This window comes from Eptatretus burgeri, chromosome 11, assembly GCF_056783735.1.
Source record: "Eptatretus burgeri isolate ZD-2024b chromosome 11, Ebu_testis_v1, whole genome shotgun sequence".
Lineage (NCBI taxonomy): Eukaryota > Metazoa > Chordata > Myxini > Myxiniformes > Myxinidae > Eptatretus > Eptatretus burgeri.
Window position 1 is genome coordinate 12,619,279 of NC_140971.1, and position 13,755 is coordinate 12,633,033.

General features: G+C 43.8%; 1 protein-coding gene and 1 long non-coding RNA gene across 9 annotated transcripts in view; one reads left to right on the forward strand and one right to left on the reverse strand.

Moving 5' to 3' along the window:
- Nucleotides 1–13,755, reverse strand: part of RIPOR2 (RHO family interacting cell polarization regulator 2) — a 193,160-nt gene that overhangs the window by 154,254 nt on the left and 25,151 nt on the right. The window contains exon 1 of one of the 4 annotated variants that reach the window (XM_085845223.1): nucleotides 11,793–11,926. The exons of the other annotated variants lie outside the window; for them this stretch is intronic. Within the exon in view, the coding sequence (XP_085701349.1) occupies nucleotides 11,793–11,808 (16 nt within the window). The 5' untranslated portion in view covers nucleotides 11,809–11,926. Of the gene's footprint in view, nucleotides 1–11,792; nucleotides 11,927–13,755 lie in introns of those variants that run through there. 4 annotated transcript variants of the gene reach the window in all.
- LOC147016517 (uncharacterized) overlaps nucleotides 1–13,755 on the forward strand; it is a 41,421-nt gene that overhangs the window by 24,401 nt on the left and 3,265 nt on the right. For 4 of the 5 annotated variants that reach the window (XR_015049074.1, XR_015049077.1, XR_015049076.1 and 1 more), the window contains 3 exons: nucleotides 667–709; nucleotides 11,535–11,641; nucleotides 11,769–12,219. This is a non-coding gene — a long non-coding RNA (uncharacterized LOC147016517). The remainder of the gene's footprint in view (nucleotides 1–666; nucleotides 710–11,534; nucleotides 11,642–11,768; nucleotides 12,220–13,755) is intronic. The other variant, XR_015049078.1, reaches the window with a different exon arrangement.

Genomic DNA, 13,755 nt, shown 5'->3' on the forward strand with positions numbered 1-13,755 from the left:
CGATTGGAAACCCCATCTCCCGCTATACGGGGAGGGGGGAGTGGATATGCACTGAAAAAAAAAAACATATAGGAAAGGAAAGTAAAGGAAGCATTTAAAAGTAAAATTGATGATCTCTTTGTGTTTGCAGTAAGTATTGTTGTGAATTATTTAGTGAAAAATGAACAATAGTCTTGCTTCATTGAATCACTGAATTATTGACTTTAGTCATTTCCAAAAGGAAGTTAAAAAAAAAAAATGTGTATTTCACAAATGGCTGTGTCACCTATGCCTGAGTCAATATTTTATGGTTCAATGACCACCCCAAAAGCCTGGTGATGGCTTCACAGTTCAGGTGGTTGGCTTAAGATCTTAGTCCCTTTGTTTGTGCCCCTGTCCACCATTGAAATAACACCAGGAGGGTTGACCCGGCCTGTCATCCCTCTGAGGTTGGCAAAATGAGTACGAACTTCCTGGGGTAATATGCCATTTGGATATCCTGTGGCAGAGTGGTGACCCATCCAGGATTGTACTCCTTAGCCAATGAAACTTCCTCGGCAGCCATATGCGCCTCATGGCATGAAAGGATGGTTATTATATTTGATCACCCAAAAACCAGTGTGGAAGGTAAGAGGTGAACCCCACCCTGCATGGAGTACTAATTTTGCTAACTCTCTTCCTATCAAGAGTGGACTCGCAAGTCACGGCAGCAGTAGAAGTACGAAACAAGGTATGGAATTAAATAACATCCCGCGATTCTCAGATGGTGATGTATGTGTGTTTAACTGACTTTTTGCTACATTTCATGCATATAGTTCATTCAAGCTGGACTAAGCCCTGCTTTCCAGTGATTCCACTTGAAAGCTCTTTTATGAATACAGAGTCGAGGCTCATGGAACAGCTGAGCAGACTGGAATGGAACGAAAGGAAAGTGTGAAACACCAACTTCAGAGTCAAGGTGAGAGTCAGATCAAGGGGAGGGGGAGAAGGACACATCGGGAGAACAAGCTGCACATGAGCTAAATGAAACACAGCAATAAGAAGGTGAAAGTGAGGACAAAACAGAAAAGGAACAAACTAATAAACAAAAAGAGGTGAGGGAGAGGAGGAAAAATCACAATAACATGGAAAAGGAGAATGCTTGGGAATGGGGTCATTTGCAGGAGAAGATAATGGGTATGAATGGGGAATGGCCTCGGGTAGTGGTGAACAGCTGTCTTGAAGCCTGGATGAACAAAATGGGACTAAACAGACTGGGGAAGTTGGTTCCACAGGAGAAAGAATCGAGGAACAAATGGGTGGAAGTGAGCAGTGAGCTTGGATTTTGGGAATGCAACAAGAACATGGTTACTGGCAGACAGTGTGTGCCCTGCAGAAACTCAGGAGGGACAAATCCAAGAGAGGGCAGAGGGTGCAAGACCAAAAAGGAGGTGGTAGAATATAGAGAGGTCACCAACCTGTTTGAAATGCGAAGTAACAGGCCGGGACACTGAGCTTCCTCATGGGAAATCCCAATGATTTTTAGGGCCTTGCTTTCCACGGCATAAAGAAGGGCAAGGTGTGAGGCAGGGGCATCAACCAAAAAGAGATCGCAGTACTCCATCAAGCTGAGAATGAAGGCCTTGTAGATTGTCAAAAGTTCAGATTGGCCAAGGAAAGGCCTTGCACGATGGAGGATGCACAGTCAGCAGCTAGCTATGGAGGTCATCTTGGAAACATGGTCTTCCCAAGAAAAATGATGGCTGATGGTAAGGCCCAAACATATGAGTGACAACCTCCTCAAGTGGTTCGTTTCAAAATTACATGGGAAAGTTTGACAGACAGTCCTTTTGGAGAAACAGGGTGAGTGTATGGGAGTTGAAGGACATATTCCAAGTGTTGGACCAGCTCCTCATTCTATCAAGGTCTGCAGAGAGGGGAGAGGCTGCTGCTTGCCTGTCTGAAGGATGGAAAATGATATGGCAGAGGGTGGAATCATCAGCAAAGAGATAATCAGGTTCTTCCAGGCAATCAAAAAGATGATTGATGAAGATGAGGAACAAGACGGGCCAAAATACTGTCTTGGGGGCACTCCAGCCTTGATGGGGAACGGAGATGAGAAGATCCCATTAAGAGATACATGCTGACTATATGAGTGGAGGAGGTCAGTGAGCCACGAGAGGTGGCCTTGGATACCATAATCAGAGGGTTTGAGATCAAACCAAGGTGCCAGACTGTATCAAATGCTTGAGATATATCCAGAGAGACGGCCCTGATCTCACGTCTGAGAATGAGCACTTCCAACCATTGTTCCTCCTCCTATCCTTCCCCCTCTCCCTCTTCCAAGAGAGAGGCACATGTGGAGCAAGGATAAATTCAAAGAGTTGTTGTGGGACAACGATTGTACACAACCCGCAGAGGGATAAATGAACAAGAAAGGAAGAGAACGACCAAGCAAATGGGTCGGGTGAGGAAGAGTTAATGGCAGTAATACATGGTCAGGATGGGAGATGACACGAGGTGGCAGAGAACTGCCTGCTTGAAGTCCTGGAGGGAAGAGTGGGGAAAGAACAGCCTCTCGAAGGTGGTTCTATAGATGGGAGAGTGAAGAACAAAGGAGTTGATGTATGTAGTCAACCTTGACTTTGCAAGTTTAACCATTATGACATTACTGGAAGAACATGTGCATCCTCGAGTTGCTCGGGAGTCGGCTTGAAAGTGCTGAAGCAGCAATATTGAAGAAGAAGCAGTAGGAAAAAAAAAAAAAAAGAGATCATCAATCTACCTGCAATGTGAAAGCAACAGACCCTGTGCTTCAGCCTCATCGTGAGAGATTCCAACAATTTTGATAGCTTTCGATTCCACATAATCCAGGAGAGACAGATGTGATGGAGTGGCACCAACCCATAGAGGAGAGCAGTACTCCATTGAGCTCTGGACAACGGCCTGAAGATTGTGCACAGCTATGATTTTCCAACAAAAGACTTGGATCGATATTTCGTCGTCTTTCCGGCGATGTCGCATTTTCATTGGCCTCTGCCTGGCCATATGGTTGGAGGGTTAGTCCCACAACCAAGCCACATCCCCATGGTGAGCAGCTGTTGTTATCTCCGATTTGAACAAGCAGAAACTGCTGCACAAAGATAGCAGGCACAGCTCCATTGATCACCTCCATTGTGTTCAATGGGAAGCTTTGCAGAAATTAAGAGAAAGAAATCTATTTAATTTGACGGTGATTTGCACACACTCACGGACCCATTGTTAACAGGGTGATTTGTAACATGTGGTGATGGTGAAGTGGTGAGGAAAGGGGGATGGTTTCGGATGTGGAATGATATTGGTGGGGGGGGCAGGGGGGTTGAGGAAAGGATTGTGAGATGTTTCTCTTTGGAAGCTAAAGGGTGAGGGGACCAACAATGGATGGGATTGATTGATGAAAGAGTAGTTGAAAGATGTATTGATGGACTAAAAGTTGGAAAGTCAGGAGAGATTACACCGGGAATGAAAAAATACTAAACTCACAACGTATCTCAAAATCCCTTGGGCAGAGGCAAAAGGTCTACCGACCACATAAATAAATGACATAACTGACTCTGGATTTCTCTTCGTGTCTCTGAATGCTTGGGGGTCCATTTCCACAACCAAAACAAAACTATATCTGAATCGAACCCACTTACTTGATGGGGCAGCAGGGCACAGATCGAGTTCCATCACACAAATAAATATGGTCACAAATAAACGAGCCTATTAATATTAATGAGCCCAATATGGTTTGAACTCCTGCAACCCAATCTCCCACAAACGCAATGTCGTACGGACCTTGGCAGATCAGGCATGGATGGTGTCATCATCCAAAACTGATGCAATTAAAGAAATCAGATTAGTTAGAGGAGTTCTGCTCAAAAATCGGATACTCCCCATCTCGCACAGCAAAGGGATATTCCCCATTTTGAAAGAAACAAAACGGACAGAACAGTAGGATCCAGACACCCTTGGGCACTGTGTACTGACATACTACCTGGGCCTTTAATGCAGCATATGGATTGGCGTAGCCTACAAGCATCTACGCACCATCCTTAATGCCATCTCAAAACTTAAGGACCCAATACCAACTGGTGATAAATCTGGAGTAGCTTACCGTTCCTCGTGCAGAGACTATGACAAATTCTACATTGGTGAAACTGGAAGAAATTTAAAACAAAGGCTAGATGAACATGATCGAGCAATCAGGCTTGGAAAGTAAGGTGTCACAGTCAACCATAGCACGTCATTGCCTGCAATATGGCAACAAATTTGACTTTGATGGAACCCGTGTCCCAGACACAATGTCCAACAAACAACGCAGGTTGATATTGGAAGCATAGCATGTGAAGAGCCAGGAGGGTGGTCTAACTGGGGAGATGGTGGACATACACACACAATACACACCTCTGATACAAATGGTGAAAACGGCTGGATAAGGTGAGCAACAAACAACACTCAATCCCAAACTCCACATCCACATGTGTATAACACCCAACAAGAACCTCAACACTCACAAAACCAACACTTCATCACATCCAACCCTGACACAAAACCAGCCGTGTTCGTGCCCTGGAAACACAAAAATAAAAACAAGCGCACACACATGCTCACCCACGCACAAACAACACCAGATCGCATAGAAATAAATAATAATAAAAAAGAGCAGAGCAGCCAATCGATCATGTGATTTGACGTCCATTTGCTTGAGGTTTGCACACAGCACTCCTCCGTTTGATCTCGAGCACAAGCACATGACCAGAAATGAGCGGTCGTATCGAAAATAAAAACCGGACATGTGCCGAGGTTTGGGGTCTATTTGGCCTGAGGAAACCACCTGTGAAGCTGGTGAAACATTGCCTGAGACCGGGTCTGCTCTTGCTTATTGCTCAAATCAGCGGAGTAGATCGAGTTCACTTTCGGTTGGAAGCACCTTTCTTCATATAAAAACGTATCATCCCAAATGCCCCTATCTTAAACCTTATAACATGTATATGTATATATATATATATATATATATATATATATATATATATATATATATATATATATATATATATATATATATATATCAATGAATCAATGTGCAACTACAAATTGAGTGTACAGAACCTGTATGGGTCACGGTTCCGGCGCTCTCACCACTCACAGTTGCAGTTTCCCATTGATTGTTATATAACCGTAAGGTTTCAGCATCACAAGTGGATGGAAACTTGCTATGTTGCCCTGATGATGCACTAATAAGGCCGAAACTGGTCGGTAATTGCATTTTCATTCACTTGGGACAGCTTCTGACATAAATTCAATTTACCATGATGTCACGGCATTCAGCTTAGGTCGGAGAATATACATATATATGTATATATCCATATATAAAAAAATATTTATACACATATATTAGATAAAAACACAAGGTGTTCTTACCTAAGGTGCAGCCTGGGCAATTGCCCAGAGTCCCATGCTGGGAGGGGGGAGGGGGTGGGGGGGGCAATGGCCAGTGGAGGTGATTTACGATGAAAAATCTTGTGTTTTCATCGATAGTATTTAAATTTTCGCTGATAGCAAAACATTCCAACAGTCAGTAGTTCCAGATATCTACCTTCCCTTCGCAAATGAGCTATTCCATTCACGTTCGTAAGTTGTATTTTTTTGAATGACGGCCACACATCGACATGTGATCGATCTAGCCAGCACTATTCATTGGTCATCCAAACATTTTTTTAAAATGATGCACACACGTCATCAATTGAGCGGACGTTGTTTTAATGCCGACCTCGGCAAAGTTAGCCAGAAACAATGGAACAAAATGATCCAATTGGGGCAAACAAAAAAACAAAAAAAAAGCAGAAGAAATTTCATGAAAGTTTACAAAAAGTTACAAATTAATTCAAAAGTAAAACTGAGAATGAAGCAGCAGTGCCAGCAGCAGTACAGCAGTTGGTTGAAACCTCTGGCAGCATCAGTGGTAATGTTTGGCTGACTGCAGTCACAAGGGGAGAAGAAGGACCGTCAGATACAGACCCGAGATTCACTGTTCTGACTGAGGATACTGCTGCAGCAGAACCATCGGTTGAAACCGCCAACAGCAAAACTGTCACTACAAAGGTAGAGAGACTACCAGTGACAGAATCAAGCCTCACAAATGGCCTTGTTCCTACCAATGAGGGTGACTTGTTCCTACCTACAGGAACGGGCATGCCTGGATCTCCTCGACCACGTCCGGATCTCCTCAACCACATGCTGTAAGTTGCACTCGGATATTCTCAGATGACTGGGCACTTTGGCCTAAGACATAAGTGATGCAGAACACTGTGACATTGTTAAACGAGGGCCAGTCCAGATAACAGACATGGATTTCTCTCAAAATAATGACCCGGTTCCATGGAGATCCAAGAGATCCAAAATAATGACCAGAGACTTACAAAATGACAATGAAAAATGATGAGAAAAATCAATCGGACATGGTTAGTGGATTCTCAGTCTACTGATTCAGTGTCTTGATTTGGCTGTAGATTTTTGGGAAGAGAGAGAACAGTTTGTCCAGTGAGGCCTTTTGTACATGGAAACACCTCTATTGCTTGTTAAATGACCATGAACATTCCAGAGTGCTCATAACAAATATGGAGACCTGGCTTCAGCTTCAGGTTGGATGAAACACAGGCGCAGCAATTGACAGTACCAGCCAGAAAATGTGAGCACTTCAACAGAGATAATGGAAGTCCATCTTGACACGAGTTGTTCCTACTGTGTGTCATTTGGCTGAATGCAATTAATCCTTCCGTAAACATTCAGAAAAGCTCCACAACCCGCATAACGGAAACTTCCTCGGGCAGATCAAACTAATGGCCAAGTTCAACCCGGTCGTGAGCAAACAGGTGAGGAGAGTCAAAAAGGGGGGCCGCAAAAGATCACTATTTGGGTAAACACATCCAAAACGAAATCATTGTACTTGGTGGAGAGAAAACTTTCAATGCAATTGTTGATAAAGTGAAAATGGCAAAAATACTTTTCAGTCATTACGGACTGCACCCCCTGATGTAAGTCACTATGAACAGTTGTCAGTGACATTTTGCATTGTTGACTGCGCAACATCTGTAGGTGTTTCAGAGCACTTTGTTGGATTTCTTAAAGTTGGCAACACCACAGGAAAGGGCTCTTGTGATGGCCTTTTTGGACACTTGACCAAACTAAAGTTGGACATTGCGGACTGCAGATGACAGCCGTATGACAATGGAAGCACCATGCATGGACACAAGCAAGAAGTGCAGAAAAGGGTGCTCGAGCTACACAAGAAAGCTTTGTATGGACATTGCTGGAGTCACCTCTCATCCTCGTGACAGCGGATGCTGAAAAAAAAATCATCTGTGCATTCGATCAGCTTTTTGGAGGTTCTTCAGCGACTATACAATCTCTTCAGCTCATCTGTGAAACGCTGGTCAATCGTTCAAGAACACGTCAAGCAGCTAACCGTTAGAGGCCTCTCAACCACTCAATGGGAGTGTCGCATTGACGGTGTGAAGGCACTTTGCTATCGGATGGCAGACATATTGGAGGCTTTGAATGCACTGACAGAGTATGCTGTGGAGAGAAAAAAGATGGCGACACAGCATCTACATCACTGAGTTTATCGAAGGAAATCACTTCCTGGCATTTCAGCCTGTCGGTAATTATTTGGTGCATTGTTTTGCTCCAAGTGAACTGTGCCAGCAAAATCTTACGGAGATCTCAGATTTATCATGAAATGCAGAAAAGTGAAACCGATGGAGCGAGAACATTTCTGCAGAGCTACAGGGAGAGTGGACTCTCATCCGCACAAACAGATGCAAGGGAAATTGCAGGAAAACTGGAGATTGAAACGAAATTCCTAGAAGGACAACAAGAAAAAATAACTTGCCCGTTTCTGTACGAGGGAAGAGAGCAAGGACCCTCCCTGGTTACCCCTGAGCAGCGCTTCAATCACAATTTATTTTTTTCCTCTCCTTAGTGGACATAGCACTTAACCAGCCTGAATAAAAGATTTTCACAACTTGCAGAGTTTTCCATCTGCACACCGTTTTGTACTGAAGAGGACAATTGAGAAAGGCACATTGGAGGATTGCTGCCGGAACATGGAAGAGAAACTGGAGGACATTGCTGCAAAGGAGTTGGCACTTGAGATCAAGGCAGCTGCAAATGCGTTCCCAGGTCATGTTTCTTCTCCAGCAGGGATGCCAAATTACATATACAGAGAAAACATGCTGGACCTTTATACCAACTTCAGCATTGCCCTGAGACTTCTCTTGACCATCCCTGTCACCATTGCCTCAGCTGAGAGATGCTTCTCCTGCTTAAAACTCATCAAAACTTTTCTGAGATCAACAACAACACAGGAGCGGCGGCTGACAGGACTGGCGCAAATTTCCATCGAGCACCAGGTCTGTCAATCTTTGGACATGGATGATATTACATCAACATTTGCTGAAGCGAAGTCGAGGAGAGTTGGACTTGTTTGCTACTTCAGCTGCAAACAGGTAAAAACATTTCTACCTTACGAACCTCATTTTTTCCTCATAGCTGGAGGATGTTGTTTTTCGAACCCAAAACAATGCACTCACACTGAGATGTCAAATGAATCAAGTCATTACATTCCTGCTATAATATTAATTTTCTTTCTTATAGTAATAGCTCCACGTGCTCTATGTTGTTTTGGTGAAGATTGGAGATTAGAATAAAGTCAAATTGCAAACTGCGATGCATTATTGAAGGGACATGCGTTGTGAAAATTGGGCGCTCTATTCTTGTTCAGAGTAGGTTGGGTGGAAATATAGGGGATATTGGGGAGGGGGGGGAGTCCCATCATTGACTTTTGCCCAGAGCTCTAGAATCACTAAGACCACTCCTGTACTGTATATATGAATTTGAGAAAACTCCATATCTCTTCAGTCTTTTTTATCGTTTTGAACATAAATGAAACACAAACTCCTCAATTTCACAGCCTTCATTAATAAATATATTCAAGACAAAAAAAAATACCCACCCAACAATCCTTGATGGGTGGAAGGGCTGTTAATGAAGTCAATCAACTGGCCATCTCGTTATAGTGATCTTGTTACAAAAACATAACGTAAATGTTGAGGTGCAAGTGGGAGAAAAGGGGGCAAGGGGGGAGGAGGGGAGAATAAAGTAAATATGGGAGGAGGAAAAAAAAAAGACACTTTACAACTGCAGTCGGCATTACACCTGAGCAAACGTATGGAGCAAAGGACAACTGCAAAACCGAGTCCTCTCCGTTTCAATGGTGTCGCTACATCTCTGAGCTGTGTTCGATATGCTCACAACGCAGCAATCATGCCCATGTTTTTAGTAAGATTAGTGCTGGTGTGTGTTTCTTGTCAAAACATGAAAACTGGAAGAGTTTCGGGGGGTGACATTGCGGTGATGTTGAATTAAAACTTCGGTGATGATTTCCTGGACATTGTAGTCATTTTGTATGGCTCGAAACATGTACGTGTCCATTATCAGGCGAGCTGGGAAGCATCACCTTGCTATTCTCAAGGCTGAACTCTCTAACCTACTTCCTTCCTCGAAATACTGGTGGCACCTTGTTAAATCTGTCTGTTTTTAATGCTCCACCTGCACCGTCATCCCCTACCCCAATTTCCTTCAAAGGAGATTCTGCTTGAGATAAAGCTGAATGTCCTAGCTCAGTGTTTAACTTCAAAAGCTTGTGTACCCAACCCATCCCTCTCTGTCCTCACCTTACCTCCTTGTAAGCACTGCCTCCTCTACATTGACTTTTCACCCAAGAAGGTAGAGGAAGTTCTGACCTCGGTGATGGACCCAGATTTCATCGCTGCCTGTATTGTCAAGTCCTTCTCCACTCTTCCTACCGCTCCTCTGTCTGCACTCTTCAGCCTGCCCTTTACTTTCAACTGCCTCCCACCTGCATGTAATACAGCAAACATCAGTCCCATAGACTGATGTGCAGAAACAGATCCTCAAAATGAATGACTTTCGAAATGACGTAATCCGACACAGATTGCTCGGTGTGCAAGCGCAGAAACCCCTTGTGACGAAACAAAATTGGGCGGCCTGGACATCTATCATACCTCTCACATAAGTATTGTAGAATGAAATGACGAAATAAAAAAAAAACTTTTAAAGAAGCCCAAAAAAAAAGAAACTTCAAAGCTTTTTTTTTTCTGCAGTTCAATGGAGTGTCACCCTCCCACATGGGATGATGCCCCCCACTTCACACTGGTTTCTCACGAGCGCTGTGCAATATAAAGAGCTCAACATCATTTGAACGTAGAGTGTCCACTCTGAGTCTTGGATGTCGGTGGTTCGAACCCCGGCTGAGTCACACGAAAGATTAAAAATGGTACACGCTGCTTCCTTGATGTTCAGCATTTAAATGATAGAGCACAGAAAGAAAACCCAGAGGTTTGCATCTTTATGGAGGAGGAAATTCCCCATTCATTGCTCCACTGAGTGTACAGAGAAAACTGATGTCATAAAGATGATGTTGCTGGTCCCCAGAGTGCTCTGGGAAATGACGACAGTTCTCCAAATCTCAGCGACTGTGGTTGTGTGAAAGTCAAGTCTGGTGTTTCCTCGTGTATCTGTCTGTATGTGCGCATTTTGTGCCACACCTCCTCCATGAGCCTTCGAGCCTGTGAGAAAAAGAAGAAGCAGAAGTGCTGAGCCTGTTGTTCTCCTCATATCACAGACAGGTTGGTAGCCTCCATACATTTTTTTTTTCGCCTATCTTCTGATCTTGCTCCCTGCATTCTTTCATCTAGCAAAACCTGCCCAGTCCCCCAGGCCACACTTAATCGTCAGTAACCCCTTCCTTTTTTGAACCGTCAAAATCCAGGTACACTGCCAACCGCCACTCTCAAGTCCTAATTGTTCCTTTTTCACCCACTTTACAAACTACCTTGTGGAGGCAGTTCAATATACTGCACTTCTCTGTCCAGATGGTGGTACACCACCAACTCAAATCATCCCTCAATTCTACCTGTGAATCTTTGCTAACCCTCTCCTCTTCGGGAGATTCTTAGGCAGATGCCCACAAGACCTCGTCTACTATGATTCTTTCTTTTACAGCTACTGTGTATACATTTCCTCTTCATCCATTTTCTGTCTTGTTGTGTCCACCTGCTGTCATGATCCCTTTAGACTCTGCGTAACCTCTAACAGCTCTTTCATGAACCAAGATCTGGAGACAAAATATATATCACAAAAACTCAGTACAGGTGTTCTCCTCTACAAAATCTCCACCAGCGCCGCATGTTCTTACTAGCAGTGGCTGTTTCTCATGACATTCATGATTATAAAAGTCATGTTGTTGACTCTGAATTTTTTTTTTACCTGAAACACCTTTTCATTTCCCCTCATTGACAGTGGGGTTGGGGAAGATGAGGAGAAGTCAAAAGTCCTCCATATTTGCAGATGTGATGGTTCCTTCCTGTGTCTCAACTTATAAGTGACGTATGTGTAATGAATGTAATTTGTAAGTAAGAATACCTGTAATAATGCAAGCTTATGTCCAAATTATTTATGTCTATTTAAAGGTTTCCCTCATTAAGACCGTCACAATGGAGATGCACATGCTCGAGCTTGACTCCCCATTGACGCCTTCCCACATGATGACCATGACTGCCACGTGATGCAACACATGGTGATTGTTCAATGCACCTGCCCACAAGACTAGAATGATCAGGTTTTCTTTAAGTCTGAAATAATTATTTCCTAGTGATGAAGCAACACAGCAAAACACTGAGGGGAAAGTTCACTTCTCTGCTCAGGTATAAAGGAGGCCGCCAACTCACCTGCAGAACCACGCATTGAGACTGCGAGCACCTGGATACTTCTCTTTATCCTCCTCGTTCCTCTCCTGCTTGTCCGGATTCTCCTGGTCCGTCCTTGTCTCCCACCACCCTCCGATGATGTTGTTGGTGGGTGGTAAAGGTCTTGGTCGATGAGACTGATATTCGAGTACTGCACTGCTCTGCACTCGCAGAGGACCGTCTGGTGAGAGTGCGAGTGCTATGTGTGTGAGAAGAAGCTGCTCGGCCATTTATTAATACATAAAGACCGAGCTCGCTCTGCCAAAGCTTACTATGTTTACTTCACTCCTCCTCCTCTGACCCTCCCACTTCACCCACCCCCTTTCCCATCCACCTCTGCAGGACATGTAGATTCTGTTTGCATTTGATAACGACTGACAGGGACAAATGCGGTTACTGATTACACAAGGTAGAAACAAAAATGGAAATGTGCATTCTCACTGGTGGTGTTGTTACAAGAACAAGTTCATCATTTGTTTTTTAACTGTGTAATGTCATTCAGCGGGTGTGTGTGTGTGTGTGTGTGTGTGTGTGTGTGTGTGTGTGTGTGTGTGTGTGTGTGTGTGTGTGTGTGTGTGTGTGTGTGTGTGCGTGCGTGTGTGTGCGTGTGTGTGTGTGTGCGTGCGTGTGTGTGCGTGTGTGTGTGTGTGTGTGTGTGCGTGTGTGTGTGCGTGTGTGCGTGTGCGTGTCCACTTTTGTACATTAAAGTGGCTCAAAGACGTTGCTGCATGAAAAGTGTTTTCAGAATTCTCTATTATTTTGGAAACAAAAGGTTGTTATTCAGAAAAATGGAACTGAAAAGGACGTCGTTTTGTTACCTCTGCCACTGAAGGTGAAGGAGGTTATGTTTTCACCCCTCTCTGTCTATGAAGGGACAGAGGAGTTTATGTTTTCACCCCTCTTTGTTTGTTACTTTCAAAATCGAAGATTTTTCCAGTATATTGGTGAGTCGATTTTGTTATTCTGTTTGTCTGTTGGGTAGTCGACTACCCATGTCCGCCTACCGGCTTGTTGGGTAGTCGATCGAGTCAAAAACAAAAATCTCAAAAAAAAAAAAAAGATTTTTTTTTCTACCCTTATTATCAGTATTTCCGTTAATATGTTTGTCTGTCCGTCTGTCCCTCTGTCTGTCTGTCTGTCCCCCTGTTCGGTCCAGTGCTCTGTTAATACAATGGCGATTTCGATGAAACTTGGTTGGTAGGTTCATACCATGACCTAGTTGTGTGCAAATGAGAACCGCTGCTATGGACACCACTGTTGCCAAGCAACGGGAGTTTGAAATTTTTGAAAAAAATCATAAAAAAAATTATTTTTTCGAAAATCAAAAATCGGGCCACGACGACTGTGGGCAGTACATTCAGCCATATTGTCAAAAATTTCCAGCCGGATCCTATGGAAACTGTCGGAGAAGATAGACTTTGAATGAACCCTGGTCGAAAACAATAAAAAAACGAAGTTCGTTATATCTCAGAGACTATGAGTCAGATATACATGAAACTGGTATGGTAGGTTCATGGTATGTCCGAGTTATGTGTGAGAAAGAACCGTTGCTATGGACCCCTCCGTTGCCTAGCAACGGCCGAAAAACCTCAAAATGTGGGGGTATTTTAACGAAAAAACAATCTGCAGCATTAACCCTTGAAGCTAGAATCATGAATTTTCTTGTGCTTAATCCTCAGGTCATTCCTCATCGAACGGGCCCATCGCGTCAGGTTCTATTGGGTAGTCGACTACCCATGTCCACCTACCGGCTTGTCTGTCTGTCTGTCTATCGCCTGCAGGTCACAATTTTAAACCGATCTTCACAACACTTCACCACACCGTAGCATTTGGCATAAGCAAGAAGCCGATTGTTTTTGAGCTCAAAAGGACCAAAGGTCAACATAGGCCAAAGGTCAACAACTTTGGTGGGATTTCTAAAATCCTCAATTTTCATCCGATTGAC